The sequence below is a fragment of the Salvelinus sp. IW2-2015 genome, linkage group LG4q.1:29 (assembly GCF_002910315.2).
Source record: "Salvelinus sp. IW2-2015 linkage group LG4q.1:29, ASM291031v2, whole genome shotgun sequence".
NCBI classification, from domain to species: Eukaryota; Metazoa; Chordata; class Actinopteri; order Salmoniformes; family Salmonidae; genus Salvelinus; species Salvelinus sp. IW2-2015.
Genome location: NC_036842.1, coordinates 62140076 through 62156344, shown reverse-complemented (window position 1 = coordinate 62156344; position 16269 = coordinate 62140076). Strand labels below are relative to the sequence as shown.

At 42.1% G+C, this 16269-nt stretch overlaps 1 protein-coding gene across 1 annotated transcript in view; it reads right to left on the bottom strand.

Annotated features, from left to right (window-relative positions):
• Positions 1-5325: 5325 nt before the first annotated feature.
• The window catches only part of zc3h18 (zinc finger CCCH-type containing 18), a 31871-nt gene continuing 20927 nt past the window's right edge, over positions 5326-16269 (bottom strand). Inside the window, exons 18-23 of the mRNA XM_070443020.1 lie at positions 9739-9849; positions 8302-8501; positions 7927-8156; positions 7417-7516; positions 7090-7189; positions 5326-6367 (exon numbers count right to left, since the gene is read on the bottom strand). Coding sequence (XP_070299121.1) covers positions 6166-6367; positions 7090-7189; positions 7417-7516; positions 7927-8156; positions 8302-8501; positions 9739-9849 — 943 coding nt within the window. The 3' untranslated portion in view covers positions 5326-6165. The remainder of the gene's footprint in view (positions 6368-7089; positions 7190-7416; positions 7517-7926; positions 8157-8301; positions 8502-9738; positions 9850-16269) is intronic.

The window sequence follows — 16269 nt, the reverse complement described above, 5'->3', positions numbered from 1 at the left end:
GTTAAAATATCAAATATCTTGGTAGTAGAGGAGCCCAGGTGCTTTTGCTCGGTTTGTGCCATCATGCCCATGCTCCTACACAATTTATAGGCAAGTCTACAATCTGCTTGGGGAAATCCACATGTAGGAGGAAATGGAATATTGAGTTCCCTGCATCCTCTTTCCTACAGTGAGTGTCTACATTAAGATTACATCACCTGTTATTAAATTCATTTATATGAGCTCATGTGATTTATACTATAGCTTATARACATATAGATTTTTTTATCTGATGTAATTACTATATTGACGCTGACGACAGATCTAATATCAGACAACCTGCATCCCCTAGTCATTTATGACTGACAGTAATCTTACTGATATGTTCTCAGTCAAGACAGAAGCTAGGAATTATGAAGAAATGTAACAAAACTGTTCATTAATACATACAACGCTAAAACTGATTCGATCTGCATCCATCTATAAATGTAGCCTAATTGTGGCTTATCCTACTACACATTTTCAGTTTTCTACTAATAATAAATGTAACATACAATTATATATTTTTATGGTTAATTTAGTTGTTAGACCAATGGGCTTTTGCTTTGTTGATGATTTTGCTTTGTTCATCAGAGCATGATGCTTAAATTCTCATTACAGTATATTTAGCTGCTTCACTAGGCAACCTCATCAGCCTTCCTACAAGACCACAACTTTCTCCTGCAGCATGGGTCTTCCCACTCTGATGCAATCAATGGTTTTCATCAGCACAGCCACTTCAACAGTTAATTTTTTTTTCAAGTGTATGATTATAGAGAACAAATTGACAGTGATGTGAAGTATTGKTTTTTTTCTCCAGCTCTTCTCAAGTGATAAACTGTTTTATTTGTCCCACATTTTTAGTTGACACAGGAGTGTATGTTTGTGCTTTTGTGACAAAAGGCTTCTAAATAATCTATTTTGATAAAGCAAAACCATCTGAACCCCCATCTGAACCTTTTCCTTCACTACCATCAAATCAAATCAAATTGTATTTGTCACATGCGCCGAATACAACRGTAAAATGCTTAGTTACAAGCCCTTAACCAACAATGCAGTTCACACTGAGCAAGTCGATGCCACAGATTCCCAAAAGTATTTTTAATCTTTGTTTCTCCTGATTGAATTCATTCCAACAAAGGTGGTTCTTGAACAGCATGACGTGTTTGTACAGCAGTGAGAGATAGGCATACAATAATGCCTTATCAGTGCATTGTAATAAACTATCGGGTGAGATTGTCAAAATGCCAGGTATTCTCACCATCAAGCCAATACATAGGCAAAGAGAAATCTGGAAAGGACATGGTAGAGTAAACTGTCAGAAGTCAACATGCTTCATTATAAATAGGTCGTTTTCTTTGTGATAAAGTAGAAGTTCCCTCCATCTGCAAGTTAATGAGCTGTCATGCAGATAAACTACTAGTTTGTTTCTTCTAATACARTCTGGTCATGATGGACCTGACCCTAGACTATCAATCTGCCACTGAATAACATGTCTAAGAGATACAAATTCACATCTGCAACTTTGAAAAGGCTCGGTGAAAAGATGAGTCTAGCCCAATAAGGGCAAGTACCATGAACTTTCCAATGATCAAATCCCTGCCCCGAAGAGCAAACATATTAAATCAATAGACTTGTACAATGGAACTTTCCAATGCTGGTACCTTGAACTTTCCAATGTCTGTTTCACTTTCCAATAATCAAATGTTAAATCAGAAGACTTGCACCATTGACCAGTTCAGCTGGGCTCACATTTCCACCTTACTAACTTTCAGTAAATTATCATGACATGTCACCTACATGGAAACATTTAATCTTAACCCTCCTGCTGTCCTCTGGTCATTTTGACCCCACACAGTGTTGACCCTCCCGCTGTCCTTGGGTCATTTTGACCCGACACTATGACCCGGCACTATGTTGATTAACTCTCCCGCTGTCCTCGGATCATTTTGACCCAACCCGACACTGTGTTGTCCTCGGGTCATTTTGACCCCACACAGTGTTGACCCTCCCGCTGTCCTCTACAGCAGTGAAAACAATCACCTCCATGATATTATGCAACTTGAAATTTGATGACTTGTTCTAGACTGACCCCAGTAGTACAAAAGTGAATGGGTACATGTTCGTACATGTCCAGACATGTGGAACAGTGAAAACAATCCCCTCTAGGATATTATTCAACTTGACATTTGATGACTTGTCCTAGACTGAGCACAGTAGTACAAAAGTGAAATGTTGCCTTTATTCATGTATCCGTGTAAGCTGTAGGAAACAACAGATACTAATATTGTCATGGGTACATGTCCGTACATGTCCGGACATGTGGTCTTGTCCAAGGTGCTGAAGCCATGACAGTGCGTTTCACTGCTGAACAAGTTCTAGAACAGATTTTTTCAAATGTCCAGCAAGACTACTCTGATTRTGAAGAGGAAGTGGAGGATGTGTCAGAAGATGAAGATGGGGAGGAATACAACCCAGAGCATGATGCATCAGAAGAAGAAGAGGAAGAACTCCCTCAAGCTAAGAGAGACTTTCCTGTCAAAAAATGGCAAAATCAAATGGTACTCAGTAGCATATCACAACCAGGGCAGGGTGGCAGAGCATAAGGGCCTGGAGATGACCCCGGGACCCACAACGTATGCCGTTTCCCATGCCCATGACATGGCCTCGACATTCTACCTGTTCATCACACAAGCAATAGAAAAAATCATCCTGGACGTGACAAATCTGGAGGGGTTTCGAAAATATGTAGACAGCTGGAAAGGAATGGATGAGACTGCCTGCATGCCTCCATAGGGCTGCTAATCTTAGCAGTGATAACATGTCCCGAGTGAGCTGCAGCTAGTCTATGGGATGCAGAGATGGAAGGCGATTTTCCGTGCCACCATGCCACTCAAACGCTTTCACATTTACTCAAGAACTGCTACGATTTATGACCGTGAGTCAAGACCTGCAAGACGTGCGAAGACATGCGACAAGACAAAGTCCTCTACAACCAGGGCCTGACGTGACAGTGGATGAGCAACTGGTTCCATTCAGAGGTAGTGTATATAGGTTATCTAGGTATATCTAGGTTCCTTCCTAGTTCTGTCCTCTTCTAGGGAGTTTTCCTAGCCACCGTGCTTCTACACCTGTATTGCGGTTTGGTTTAGGCTGGGTTTCTGTACATCACTTTAATATCAGCTGATGTAAGAAGGGCTTTAAAAAATAAATATCAAATGATATATAGTATAACATCCGTGACTGTTTCTGTGTCAAATCAAATCAAATCAAAATTGTATTTGTCACATAACATGGTTAGCAGATGTTAATGCGAGTGTAGCAAATGCTTGTGCTTCTAGTTCCGACAATGCAGTAAAAACCAACAAAATAATCTAACCTAACAATTCCACAACTACTACCTTATACACACAAGTGTAAAGGATAAAGAATATGACATAAAATATTAGAATGATGTGATGTACAGAACGGCATTACAAAATGCAGTAGATGGTATAGCAGTACAGATTACATATGAGATGAGTAATGTAGGGTTAAACATAAAGTGGCATAGTTTAAAGTGGCTAGTGATACATGTATTACATAAAGATGGCAAGATGCAGTAGATGATATAGAGTACAGTAAACATAACATAGTAGATGGTAATGTACGGTATGTAAAACATTATATTAATGGCATTGTTTAAAGTGGGCTAGTGGTACATTTTTACATTAATTTCCATCAATTCCCATTATTAAATGGCTGGAGTAGTCAGGTATGTTGGCCAACGCCACTAAATGTTAGTGGTGGCTGTTTAACAGTCTGATGCCTTAGAAGAAGCTGTTTTTCAGTCTCTCGGTCCCTGCTTGATGCACCTTACTGACTCGCCTTCTGGATGATACGGCGTGAAACAGCAGTCTTGGGTGTTTCTGTGTGACACCGATACTAATAATTACCCACGATGCTAATCTCTTCTGCCAAAGGACGTTGTCCTTCCGGCAAGCCAGCAAAATATGCATCAAGTCATGGGTGGCCTGCGACGCCAAATCCAGCTACGCTTGGAAAGATGCAAGTCTACACCGGGAAAGCCGACCATGGAGGCCCAGAGAAGAAACCAGGGATGCGGGTTGTGCCTATGTGACAGAGGGACTGAGGGTCACAACGTCACGTGCAATTTCTTCACTCTTATGAACTCGGACGGCAGTCCTGAAGAGAACGTCACATGGTTGGCACAGTTCGAAAGAGCAGCCTGAGCTCCCACCTGCACTGAATGCGTCAAAGGACAAAGAGGTCTTCTCATCAAGTTTGTCTTTCACACCCACCACCACTAGCTTTCTACTCCCAAAAAAAACAAAAATATGTTACTATCTGAGCACACTGCACACAGAGGCTGAAATAGCATCGCAGGACAGAAGCCAGCCATGATCCTAGACTACAACTGCAACAAAGGAGGTGGAACCACACTAGATACAGGTATTGGAACATACAACTGCCAAAGATGACTGCCGCTGGCCCCGTCGATCTTCCACAACATCATTGCATGTTTCCTCACAATCCGTTTTGAATGAGGAATCAACCCTAGCTGATGCCTCGTAAGCGCAACATAAGAAGATGTGTCTGGAGCAGCTGGGAAGGCACTTGAACTCCATTCATCGAAAAGGGAGCGTCTCCCCCGCACAGACGCATCTGCAGCAGTTGTGAAAGCTGTTCAGAGGGCCAGATCTCATGATCAACCTGAGGAGCCACTAGACACTGCCCCAACTGGGGCACGTAAGAGCTGTCAGATCTGCCCACCAAAGAAGGACTCTAAAACACATACTGTGTYCTGCAGGTGTAAGAAATATATCTGCAAAGGCTGTGCACATGCATACTGTCACACATGTGCTCATTGGGGGTTTAGTCAAGGCGGGTCAGTTTGACCCGGAGCACACGGGGTGTATACAGAATATGAGGACAACGGGAGGGTTAAGATAGCTAGGTGGGACAACCACAAATCTCAGTCGTTATTAGAGTCAGTGCTAGTAGGGGCAAAAAAAGTGAATTGCGAAGCAGAATGCATTCGTGATGTCCTTGCCCCACCCTTGAAAGCACCACATTGTGTCCTGCCCATTGACATGCATACAATCTGCAGTAATCATGACGAGACTGTCCAGGTGTCTTAATTATATTTGCTAGTAAAAATGTATGTTAACATGCAGTACATGAAGCTCCATCTCTTGTGAGAAACAATATGAAACAAGCGATTGAAGAATTGATTCATCGAAGTCATGTAGGATCGTGGAAACGTAGCAGAGTYAGAGTGTGGAGAGAAGGAAAAGGCTCAGATGGTTGTGCTTTATCAAAATAGTTTATTTAGAAGCCTTTTGTCACAAAAGCACAAACATACACTCCTGTGTCAACTAAAAATGTGGGACAAATAAAACAGTTTATCACTTGAGAAGAGCTGGAGAAAAAAAGCAATTTGTCAATTTGTTCTCTTTAATCATATACTAGAGAGAAAAAAAAGGGTGCTTGTCATATGCTCACTATGATTGAAAACAGTATGTAAAATACGATAACACAATGCAGACCTAGAAGAGGAAAAGTAATTGGTTAAGATGTGACCACCATGAACAAGAGGTCCTTTGAGCGTGTTCAATGTTTCTGTCTGAATGAATACAGATGCTAAATGTTTGTACAGAGAACCAGTTGGGAGCCTAGAAGCGGTTTCCAGGATTTTTAGAATCGAACAGGGCAAGACCAACTCCAACCCCAAAATAACAACATAAAATTGAATAAAAATAAGACATGAGAGATATGAGACAGTAAAAGGGGCAGACAGAGTGGATCAAAAGTATATAAATTCACCTTATCATTGAGACAATGTCAAGATTCTCCTTTCTCATTAAACAGACAAGAGAGAGCAACAATGACACCCTGCTACTAAATTTATTCAGTACTGTAAAATCATCAAGACAACCTCTCTCTGAGGGCAAACAAGCAAAAATGTTTTGGTGGCCATTTTGTTGAGGAACAATTACACAATAGCCTTTACATTTTGGGACAGAAACCTTTTAAAAATCTCCAAAGAACGCTAGGCGTCATGAATGGGATTGGTGATTTTATGTCCCTTGATGCTTGATGTTGCCTGCGTGACTTGGGCAGACAGGCGGGCGAGCAGGGTGAGGGTTATTTCCCAGGGATCTTGGCCCTCTTGCGGGCGATGGCGTCCTCCACAGCTTTAAGCTGTTTCAGCAGCTCCTCACGGCGGGACAGTGTGCTGCTAGGCTTGCCTGAGCCCGGGCCGCCTGGGGGCTGCTTGCCTGAGCCCGATGACAACCCCCCRGGACCTTTCCCAGACGACTTGGGTGGTGGGGACAAAGGACGTTTTCTAAAAAGGGAAATCACAAGATTGGGTTTAGAGCCACATGCCTATGACAATTTAATAGGGTTATCATGGGGATACATCTACCAGGGTAGAGACGATACCTGTAGATTTGGCTCACATTGTGTGAGTTTTCTACATGGTGTGGCACCATGGTCACATGCCCTGTGTATTATTGGTGTTTATAAACTGGGTGGTTTGAGCCCTGAATGCTGATTGGCCACTCGATTTCCAACTAAGTAAGTCTCTTTAGCTTTACAGCATTGTGTCAGGTTCACTGTTGCCCTCCTTACACACTTGAACATAAAACAAGTATTGATTTGTCAAATCAGACCATTTGTATGACAAAATATAAATTCTTACTGCTCTAATTACGTGGGTAAACAGTTTATAATAGCAATAAGGCACCTCTGGAGTTTGTGGCTTATGGCCAATATACCACGGCTAAGGGCTGTGTCCAGGCACGCTGCGTCATGCATAAGAATAGCCCTTAGCCGTGGTATATTTGCCATGTACCACACCCCCTCGGGCCTTATTGCTTAAATATCATATACTTCTGGGATTCCACTTTCGTGACTTGTTCTACATTCAAAACAAAGGCTTGTGGTTGCTCTTACATCTTAAAATCACATCACTACTGCAGTGGAGAAGGGCAGCACCAACAAAGAGGTGGCAGGTTGGGGTCGTGTGTGTGATCTGGGGTGAGAAGCAGTACAGAGGGCACCTACCTTTCTCCCAGTGGGGGCATGGGACGAGGGCCCTGGCCTCTGGGCCGGTCCATTCTAGGAGAGAGTGGGGGCCGTCCAGGCATCCTCCTGTCACCACGACCTGCAGGACATTGAGGGGAAGTTGATTACCAACAATACCACAGGGACGTGTGGACAGATCATAGAGAATGCAGCCTATTGTGAGGTTTCTCTGGTGTTGGATTTCCACATTTGGGTTAACTGAACCACATATTTGTGTGTGTATGTGTGTGTGCATGTTTGTGTGTGTGATTTCCTTGGGAAGAACACATMCATCCCTGACTTTTCTGGACAGTTTGAGGCCCTCACCTCTCTCAGGAGACATTGCTATCCTCTTGCTGAGGGGAGAGGTCGGCCTGTCCTTGTCTGAAGGCATGTATCGCTTCCTGTTACCCCGCTCTGCCTGCTGCTACAGAGTGAGAGAGAGCCGTGGTTCGTCAGACATTCAACAAATGCAAAATGGAGTAGATTAAATTGAGATCAAATCACATCTTCAATGGTGGTATTCAAATAATGTTTGTACATCAGTTAACCGAGAGTAAATGTTAGAGAATACAAAAGTATTGTATACAGAGGCTTGATAATAATATATCTACTTATTCAGTCTCACTGATAACATCACAAGAGTATGAGGAAGTCAGACACTGACTGTCCTTCCCCAAAGTCAAAACCCCGTAATGACATCAGTGTCACAGGGTGTGATATTAGTGTAACTCGTATCTACATATTCTTCAGAGAACTTCAAAGACTCATCACTTGTAGTCTACCTGGGTTGGGGTAAGAGAAGTTGACTTCCAACAGTAATCCAGTACTAGTCACCTTGTTGAGGAGCGTGAGTTTGATGTCTTTGTGCTGGCCGTAACCTCCAGGGGGACCCATGGGCGGTCCGTGCGGCGGGTGCATGGGGTGGCCACCAGGACCATGGCCCCTGCTGCCAGGCCCAGACCTGGGCATGGGACCGTGAGTGTTTCTGGGAGGGAGGCCTGAGGGATCCATCTTCCTCCGGTCCTCCCTGGGGGGATGGGGCTCATCTTTCTTAGTGGGCTTCCCTGTGTGGAGAGCACTACGTATGTCACCAACAACCACTAAATGCTGCGATTCTGTTATAGCTGTGTCACACCAACCTAAACACAATACAGAGTGAGTCAAGAGTCACTCTGTAACAAAAGCCTATAACAAAAGCCTGACCACTACCTTTGTCCTTGTTGGGGCCCCTGTCCCGTGGTGGGCCCTTCTCCTTGCGGGCATGGGGGTGTCCTGGGGTTGGGGAGCGGGAGCTGGCTGACGACACAGGGCTGGCCAGGTCGGCGTACATGTCATCTGAGTCAGCGCTCCTCACAGAGCTGCTGCTGGAGGCCGAGGACACGCTAGACACACTGCTCACACTCAGAGACCTGCACAGAGACCACACAGAACACAGGGAAAGAGACTCAGTGCTGCTCCACAAAAACACATTGTTTACACGTAGTTTAACTCATACATCACAGTAAAAATATATATATTATAGAATGAGAAAAAAGTTATGATTACAACACACACGTACAGAGAGTAACAAATGAGTGAATGGTGGGGCAACATGGAGAAGATATCAAACAAATGAATTACAGTTAAGATGAATGAAGAAAAGCAGGTGTAAAGGGAAAAGAAAAGGCTGATAAAATTGACYTAGTACCTGGATTTTCTACAAAGTRGACCAGTGGATACATAGCAAGAAGAGAGAAAGGATTCAATACATGTCCGTTTCAAAGTGCTTTACTAAACACCATTATTGCCAGCTTTTAAAGCAGTCATATCTGGCTTTCTATATGTAGTTTGTTCAGTGTGGTTTGAAAAGAAACCAAGTAACAATCATATCCACATCTTGTCGATTTGGAGGATTACCAATATCCTAATAATTAAGCTGTGGGCGGATAAGACTACCTGCTCAAAGGAATACCCGTTCAACATCACTTCCTCAGACGTTACGTTGTAGTTTATTCTGTATTTGTGTGTAAACCAGTGCAATGCTCATTTATCCTGAGGTGTAAAGTACTTAAGTAAAAATATTTGAAAGTATCTGTACTTGACTATTTAAATTTGACAACTTTTACATTACTACATTCCTAAAGCAAATTTTATTTTMACATTTTCCCCTGACATCCAAAAGTACTCGGTATATTTTGAATGATTAGCAAAGCACACACTTGCTTCGTTTGTAAATTATGATTGAGTGTTGGTGTGCCACMGGCTATCCGTGGTTTGCTTAATATAAAAATGTTTTWCCTTTATTTAACTAGGCAAGTCAGTTAAGAACAAATTCTTATTTACAATGACGGCCTACCAGGGAACAGTGGGTTAACTGCCTTGTTCTGTGGCAGAACAACAGATGTTTACCTTGTCAGCTCAGGGATTCGATCCAGCAACCTGGCCCAACGCTCTAACCACTAGGCTACCTGCCACCCCATTCCCAATATAAGGAATTTGAGTATATTTTAGCAATTACTTTTAGACTTTTACGCAAGTAGTATTTTAGTGGGTGACWTTCACTTTTACTTCTATTAAGGTATCTTTACTTTTACTCAAGTATGACAATTGGGTACTTTTCCACCACTGCATTTACCCAGCAGTGGAAGTAGGATCTGTTTTTTCTACCTGGACTTCTTGGATCCGGAAGGTGAGATGGATGCAGAGGAGGAACGAGATCTTGAGCGAGAGCTGGAGCCAGAGTAACTACTGCCACTCACACTGCCACTGACCGTCTGCCTGGAGCAGGGGAATAGAAKAACAGGAGAGGGGGGAAAAAGGTATATATTTGAGTTAATGAAAAGATCAGCATACTTTTAATAGCAGATTGTACATCACTGTAACAACGCATCAGTCCCATTGCATACTTGGCAAGGGTTTATAGGTCATATTCATATAATAGAAAATAAACTATTGTCCCTGCAGAGGAGGAATGGAGTGTGGTATCACATATGACGGAAGATTTTAGTCAGAGCAGGAGTGTTGTTGTAGAATGACTGTGAGAAGGCCACTTTTGGTGACTTTTTAAAAGGACATTCTACTCCAAAATGCATGAACATTTAATTATGTTGCCACCAACTGAAATATAACTGATGGTCGCCTCTGCACTGTAGGGAGATTATGAGGAGCAAGCGGTGGCTGTGTGCTCGTGGCGCTCAGCCGCGCCACTGCTCTCTCTGTTTACTTATATACATTGTAACTTATCTTAAAAGGATAATGTGAGATTTTTGCATGGCTCTGCGTGCAGTTCGAAGTTAGTGTTAGCGCAATGACTTGAGTCTAGCATAGCTAGCTATTCCCATAGACCTCCAGTCAGTGCGCTAGTTAGAAACAGCGCTGACGCTCGTTAGCAACCTCCTAACTGCACACAGAGAAAAATGGTGTCCATGAGGTCATGACTTAATTGGCAAAATCTCACCATATCCCTTTAAAAGCGCATCCCGGCAGTTTTTTATTTTAATTTTAATTTATTTTTTTAAATATAGGAGAAACACTAACATAAACTGACTGACATAAACTGAAGTTCACCCGAGAGGAAAACCCAGGAAACAGCCTACAACAGCATCATGTCTTCAAGTCCTACTCATCTTATCAAGCTAACCTACTCATCTTATCAAGCTAACCTACTCATCTTATCAAGCTAACCTACTCATCTTATCAAGCTAACCTACTCATCTTATCAAGCTGTCCTACTCATTAGAGGTCGACCGATTATGATTTTTCAACGTCGATACCGATACCGATTATTGGAGGACAAAAAAAGCAGATACCGATTAATCGGCCGATTTTTAAAATGTATTTGTAATAATGACAATTACAACAATACTGAATGAACACTTATTTTAACTTAATATAATACATCAATAAAATCAATTTAGCCTCAAATAAATAATGAAACATGTTCAATTTGGTTTAAATAATGCAAAAACAAAGTGTTGGAGAAGAAAGTAAAAGTGCAATATGTGCCATGTAAGAAAGCTAACGTTTAAGTTCCTTGCTCAGAACATGAAAACATATGAAAGCTGGTGATTCCTTTCAACATGAGTCTTCAATATTCCCAGGTAAGCAGTTTTAGGTTGTAGTTATTATAGGACTATTTCTCTCTATACCATTTGTATTTCATATACCTTTGACTATTGGATGTTCTTATAGGCACTTTAGTATTGCCAGGTTAACAGTATAGCTTCCGTCTCTCTCCTCGCTCCTCCCTGGGCTCGAACAAGGAACACAAKGACAACAGCCACCCTTGAAGCAGCGTTACCCATGCAGAGCAAGGGYAARAACRACTCCAAGTCTCAGKGCGAGTGACGTTTGAAACGCTATTAGCGCGCACCTCGCTAACTAGCTAGCCATTTCACTTCGGTTACACCAGCCTAATCTCGGGAGTTGATAGGCTTGAAGTCATAAACAGCAGAGCTGCTGGCAAAACGCACGAAAGTGCTGTTTGAATGAATGCTTATGAGCCTGCTGGTGCCCACCATCGCTCAGTCAGACTGCTCTATCAAATCATAGACTTAGTTATAACATAATAACACAGAAATATGAGCCTTAGGTCATTAATATGGTCAAATCCGAAAACTATCATCTGGAAAACAAAACATTTATACATAAAATACGGAACCGTTKCGTATTTTATCTAACGGGTGGCATCCATCAGTCTAAATATTCCTGTTACATTGCACAACCTTCAATGTTATGTCATAATTACGTAAAATCCTGGCAAATTAGTTCGCAATGAGCCAGGCGGCCCAAATTGTTGCATATAGCCTGACTCTGCGTGCAATGAACGCAAGAGAAGTGACACAATTTCACCTGGTTAATATTGCCTGCTAACCTGGATTTCTTTTAGCTAAATATGCAGGTGTAAAAATATATACTTGTGTATTGATTTTAAGAAAGGCATTGATGTTTATGGTTAGGTACACGTTGGAGCAACGAGTCCTTTTTCGCGAATGCGCACTGCATCGATTATATGCAACGCAGGACACACTAGATAAACTAGTAATATCATCAACCATGTGTAGTTATAACTAGTGATTATGATTGATTAAGTTTAATGCTAGCTAGSAACTTACCTTGGCTTCTTACTGCATTCACGTAACAGGCAGGCCCCTAGTGAGGCAGGTGGTTAGAGCGTTGGACTAGTTAACCGTAAGGTTGCAAGATTGAATCCCTGAGCTGACAAGGTAAAAATCTGTCGTTCTGCCCCTGAACAAGGCAGTTAACTTCTTCGGGGTAGGGGGCAGCATTTTCACTTTTGGATAAATAGCATGCCCAAATTCAACTGCCTGCTACTCCTCCCCAGAATATAAGATACGCATTTTATTAGTAGATTTGGATAGAACACACTCTGAAGTTTCTAAAACGGTTTGAATGATGTCTGTGAGTATTACAGAACTTATGTAGCAGGCAAAACCCAGAGGACAAACCATTCAGAATCTTTATTTTTTTGAGGTCACTGTCTTTTCAATGAGTTTTCATTGGGACACCAGATTTCTAAGGGCCTTGTTTGCAGTTCCTACCGCTTCCACTGGATGTCACCAGTCTTTGGAAATTGGTTGAGGTTATTCCTTTGTGTAATGAAGAAGTACGGCCATCGTAAATGAGGGTCACTTGAAGTAAATTGTTTGAGAGAGGCACATTACCAAAAAAGTTGCGTCAGTTTGTTTTCTTTTTGTATTGAACACAGATCATCCCGTCTTCAAATTGATCGCTTATTTAAACGTTTAAAAATACCCAACGTTGTATTACAAAAGTAGTTTGAAATGTTTTGGTAAAGTTTACATGTAACTTTTGATATATTTTGTAGTGACGTTGCGCAAGTTGGAATCTGTGTTTTTCTGGATGAAACGCGCCAGATATATATCGACGGAATTAATCGAACAAAAGGACCATTTGTGTGTTTATGGGACATATTGGAGTGCCAACAAAAGAATTTCGTCAAAGGCATGAATTATATATTTTTTTCTGCGTTTTGTGTCGTGCCTGCAGTGTTGAATATGCTACTCTCTTTGTTTACTGTTGTGCTATCATCAGACTAATAGCATCTTATGCTTTCACCGAAAAGCCTTTTTGAAATCTGACATGTTGGCTGGATTCACAACGAGTGTAGCTTTAATTTGGTATCTTACATGTGTGATTTAATGAAAGTTTGATTTTTATATCATTTTATTTGAATATGGCGCTCTGTATTTTCCCTGGCTATTGGCCAGGTGGGACGATTGCGTCCCACCTACCCCAGAGAGGTTAACCCACCGTTCCTAGGCCGTCATTGAAAATAAGAATGTGTTCATTGAGAACTTGTGGTCAATCCTCAAGAGGCAGGCGGACAAATAAAACCCCACAAATTCTGACAAACTCCAAGCATTGATTTTGCAAGAATGGGCTCCCATCAGTCAGGATGTTGCCCAGAAGTTAATTGACAGCATGCCACGGCAGATTGCAGAGGTCTTGAAAAAGAAGGGTCAACACCGCAAATATTGACTCTTTGCATCAACTTCATGTAATTGTCAATAAAAGCCTTTGACACTTATGAAATGCTTGTAATTACACTTCAGTATTCCATAGTAACATCTGACAAAAATATCTAAAGACACTGAAGCAGCAAACTTTGTAGAAATTAATATTTGTGTCATTCTCAAAACTTTTGGCCACTACTGTACATGGAGGTTGGTGATCAGTTKCAAAGCACTCTACGTAAATGAAATTAACATAAAAACAAATATTTGTACTACTTTTCAKATCCTTTCAATATTATAAACCACTAAAAGTGGAGATCAAAGAAAAGCATTCATACAGTAGCCTATTCAAGATGTATGCATGCATGGTATGAATTTAAGTAATAGATCATGTTCCACTAAATAGAAGGAGTCAAGCAAAAGTGGAAAAATGCCACCCCATTGACTATGAATCATTGCTGAACAAAATTACTAACATAAAAAGTGTGGTAAAGTCATTTTACATGGGAGGACAATGTGTCTTTAGAGCTGCAGGACCACTGGACAAAAAGTTTTACATGAGGTTATCCACAGGGAACACCACGCCACACACATAGTGTGAGCCTAGTGTATTCTACCAAGGCAGGCAGAGAAACCACAGCCAGTGGCTCGCCCCCACGCTGTCCTTTCCTTCCCTTCTACAGCACAGCACCAGACCTAGGTTCTTTRCGATGAAGGCCCAGCCATAGTGTCACCTGACCCTGAGACAGAGGATAGCTCTTCCACCAACACACAGCAATGCTCACGGAAAAGGCCCCTCCTGATGCTAATCTAGCTACCATACAAAGTGTCTTTGTGAGCTGAGGGATACCGGTCATGCAAGTTCAATAAAAATAAAACACACCCACACAAATACGCCTGGTATTAGGCCTACCTGTGAAATACAGCCTGAAAATAAGGTAAACAACTTGATTTGTAAAAGATCAAAATGAGACCCAGTGAAGTCTCTAGCTAGCGGAGTAGCAACGGAGTTCTCTGCAATAAGCTATTGTACTGAACAAAAATATAAACGCAACATTCAACCATTTCAAAGACTTCACTGATTTACAGTTCATATAAGGAAATGATTCATTAGGCCCTAATCCATAGATTTCYCAACTGGGAATACAGATACCAGAAAACCAGTCCAGTATCTGTTGTGACCACCATTTGCCTCATGCAGCGTGACACATCTCCTTCGCATAGAGTTGATTAGGCTGTTGATTGTGGCCTGTGGAATGTTGTTCCACTCTTCTTCAATGGCTGTGCTAAGTTTCTGGATATTGGCGGGAACTGGAACACGCTGTTGTACACGTCAATCCAGAGCACCCCAAACATGCTCAATGGGTGATATGTCTGGTGAGTATGCAGGCCAAGGAAGAATTGGGACATGTTCAGCTTCCAAGAATTGTGTACAGATCCTCAAGAAATGGGGCCGTGCATTATAATGCTGAAACATTAGGTGATGGCGGCAGATGAATGGCACTTTAGGAAACAGCAGAGGGAGCACCCCCCTATCCACATCGATGGGGCAGCAGTGGAGGTGGAAAATTTTAAGTTCCTCGGCGTACACATCACTGACAAACTGAAATGGTCCACCCACACAGACAGTGGTGAAGAAGGTGCAACAGGAGGCTGAAGAAATGTGGCTTGTCACCTAAAACCCTCAAACTTTTACAGATGCACAATTGAGAGCATCCTGTCGGGCTGTATCACCGCCTGGTACGGCAACTGCACCACCCATAACCACAGGGCTCTCCAGAGGGTGGTGCGGTCTGCACAACACATCACTGGGGGAAAACTACCTGCCCTCCAAGACACCTACAGCACCCAATTTCACAGGAAGGCCAAAAAGAAAATCAAGGACAACAACCACCCGAGCCACTACCTGAGCCACTACCTGTTCACCTCGCTATCATGCAGAAGGCGAGGTCAGTACAGGTGCATCAAAGCTGGGACCGAGAGACTGAAAAACACTTTCTATCTCAAGGCCATCAGACTGTTAAACAGCCATCACTAGCAGAGAGGCTGCTGCCTATATACACAGACTTGAAATCATTGGCCACTTTAATAATGTTCACATATCTTGCACTCATCTCATATGTATATACTGTATTCTATTCTAGTGTATCTTAGTCTATGCCGCTCTGACATTGCTTGTCCATATATTTATATTTTCTTAATMCATTCCTTTACTTAGATTTGTGTGTATTGGGTATATGTTAAGAAATTGTTAGATATTACTTGTTAGACATTGCTGCACRGTCGGAACTAGAAGCACAAGCATTTCGCTACACRCGCAATAACATCTGCTAAACACGTGTATGTGACCAATAAAATTTGATTTGATGACAATGGGCCATTGGATCTCGTCCCGGTATCTCTYTGCTTTCAAATTGCCATCGATAAAATGTAATTGTGTTCATAGCTTATGGCTGCCCATACCATAACCCCACTGCCACCATGAGGCAATCTGTTCACAACGTTGACATCAGCGAAACGTTCACCCACACGACGCCATACAGGTGGTCTGACGTACTGCCAAATTCTCAAAAACAACATTGGAGACAGCTTATGGAAGAGAAATGAAAATTATATTCTCTGGCAAAAGATCTGGTGGACATMCCTGCAGTCAGCATGCCAACTGCACGCTCCCTCAAAACTTGAGACATCTGTGGCATTG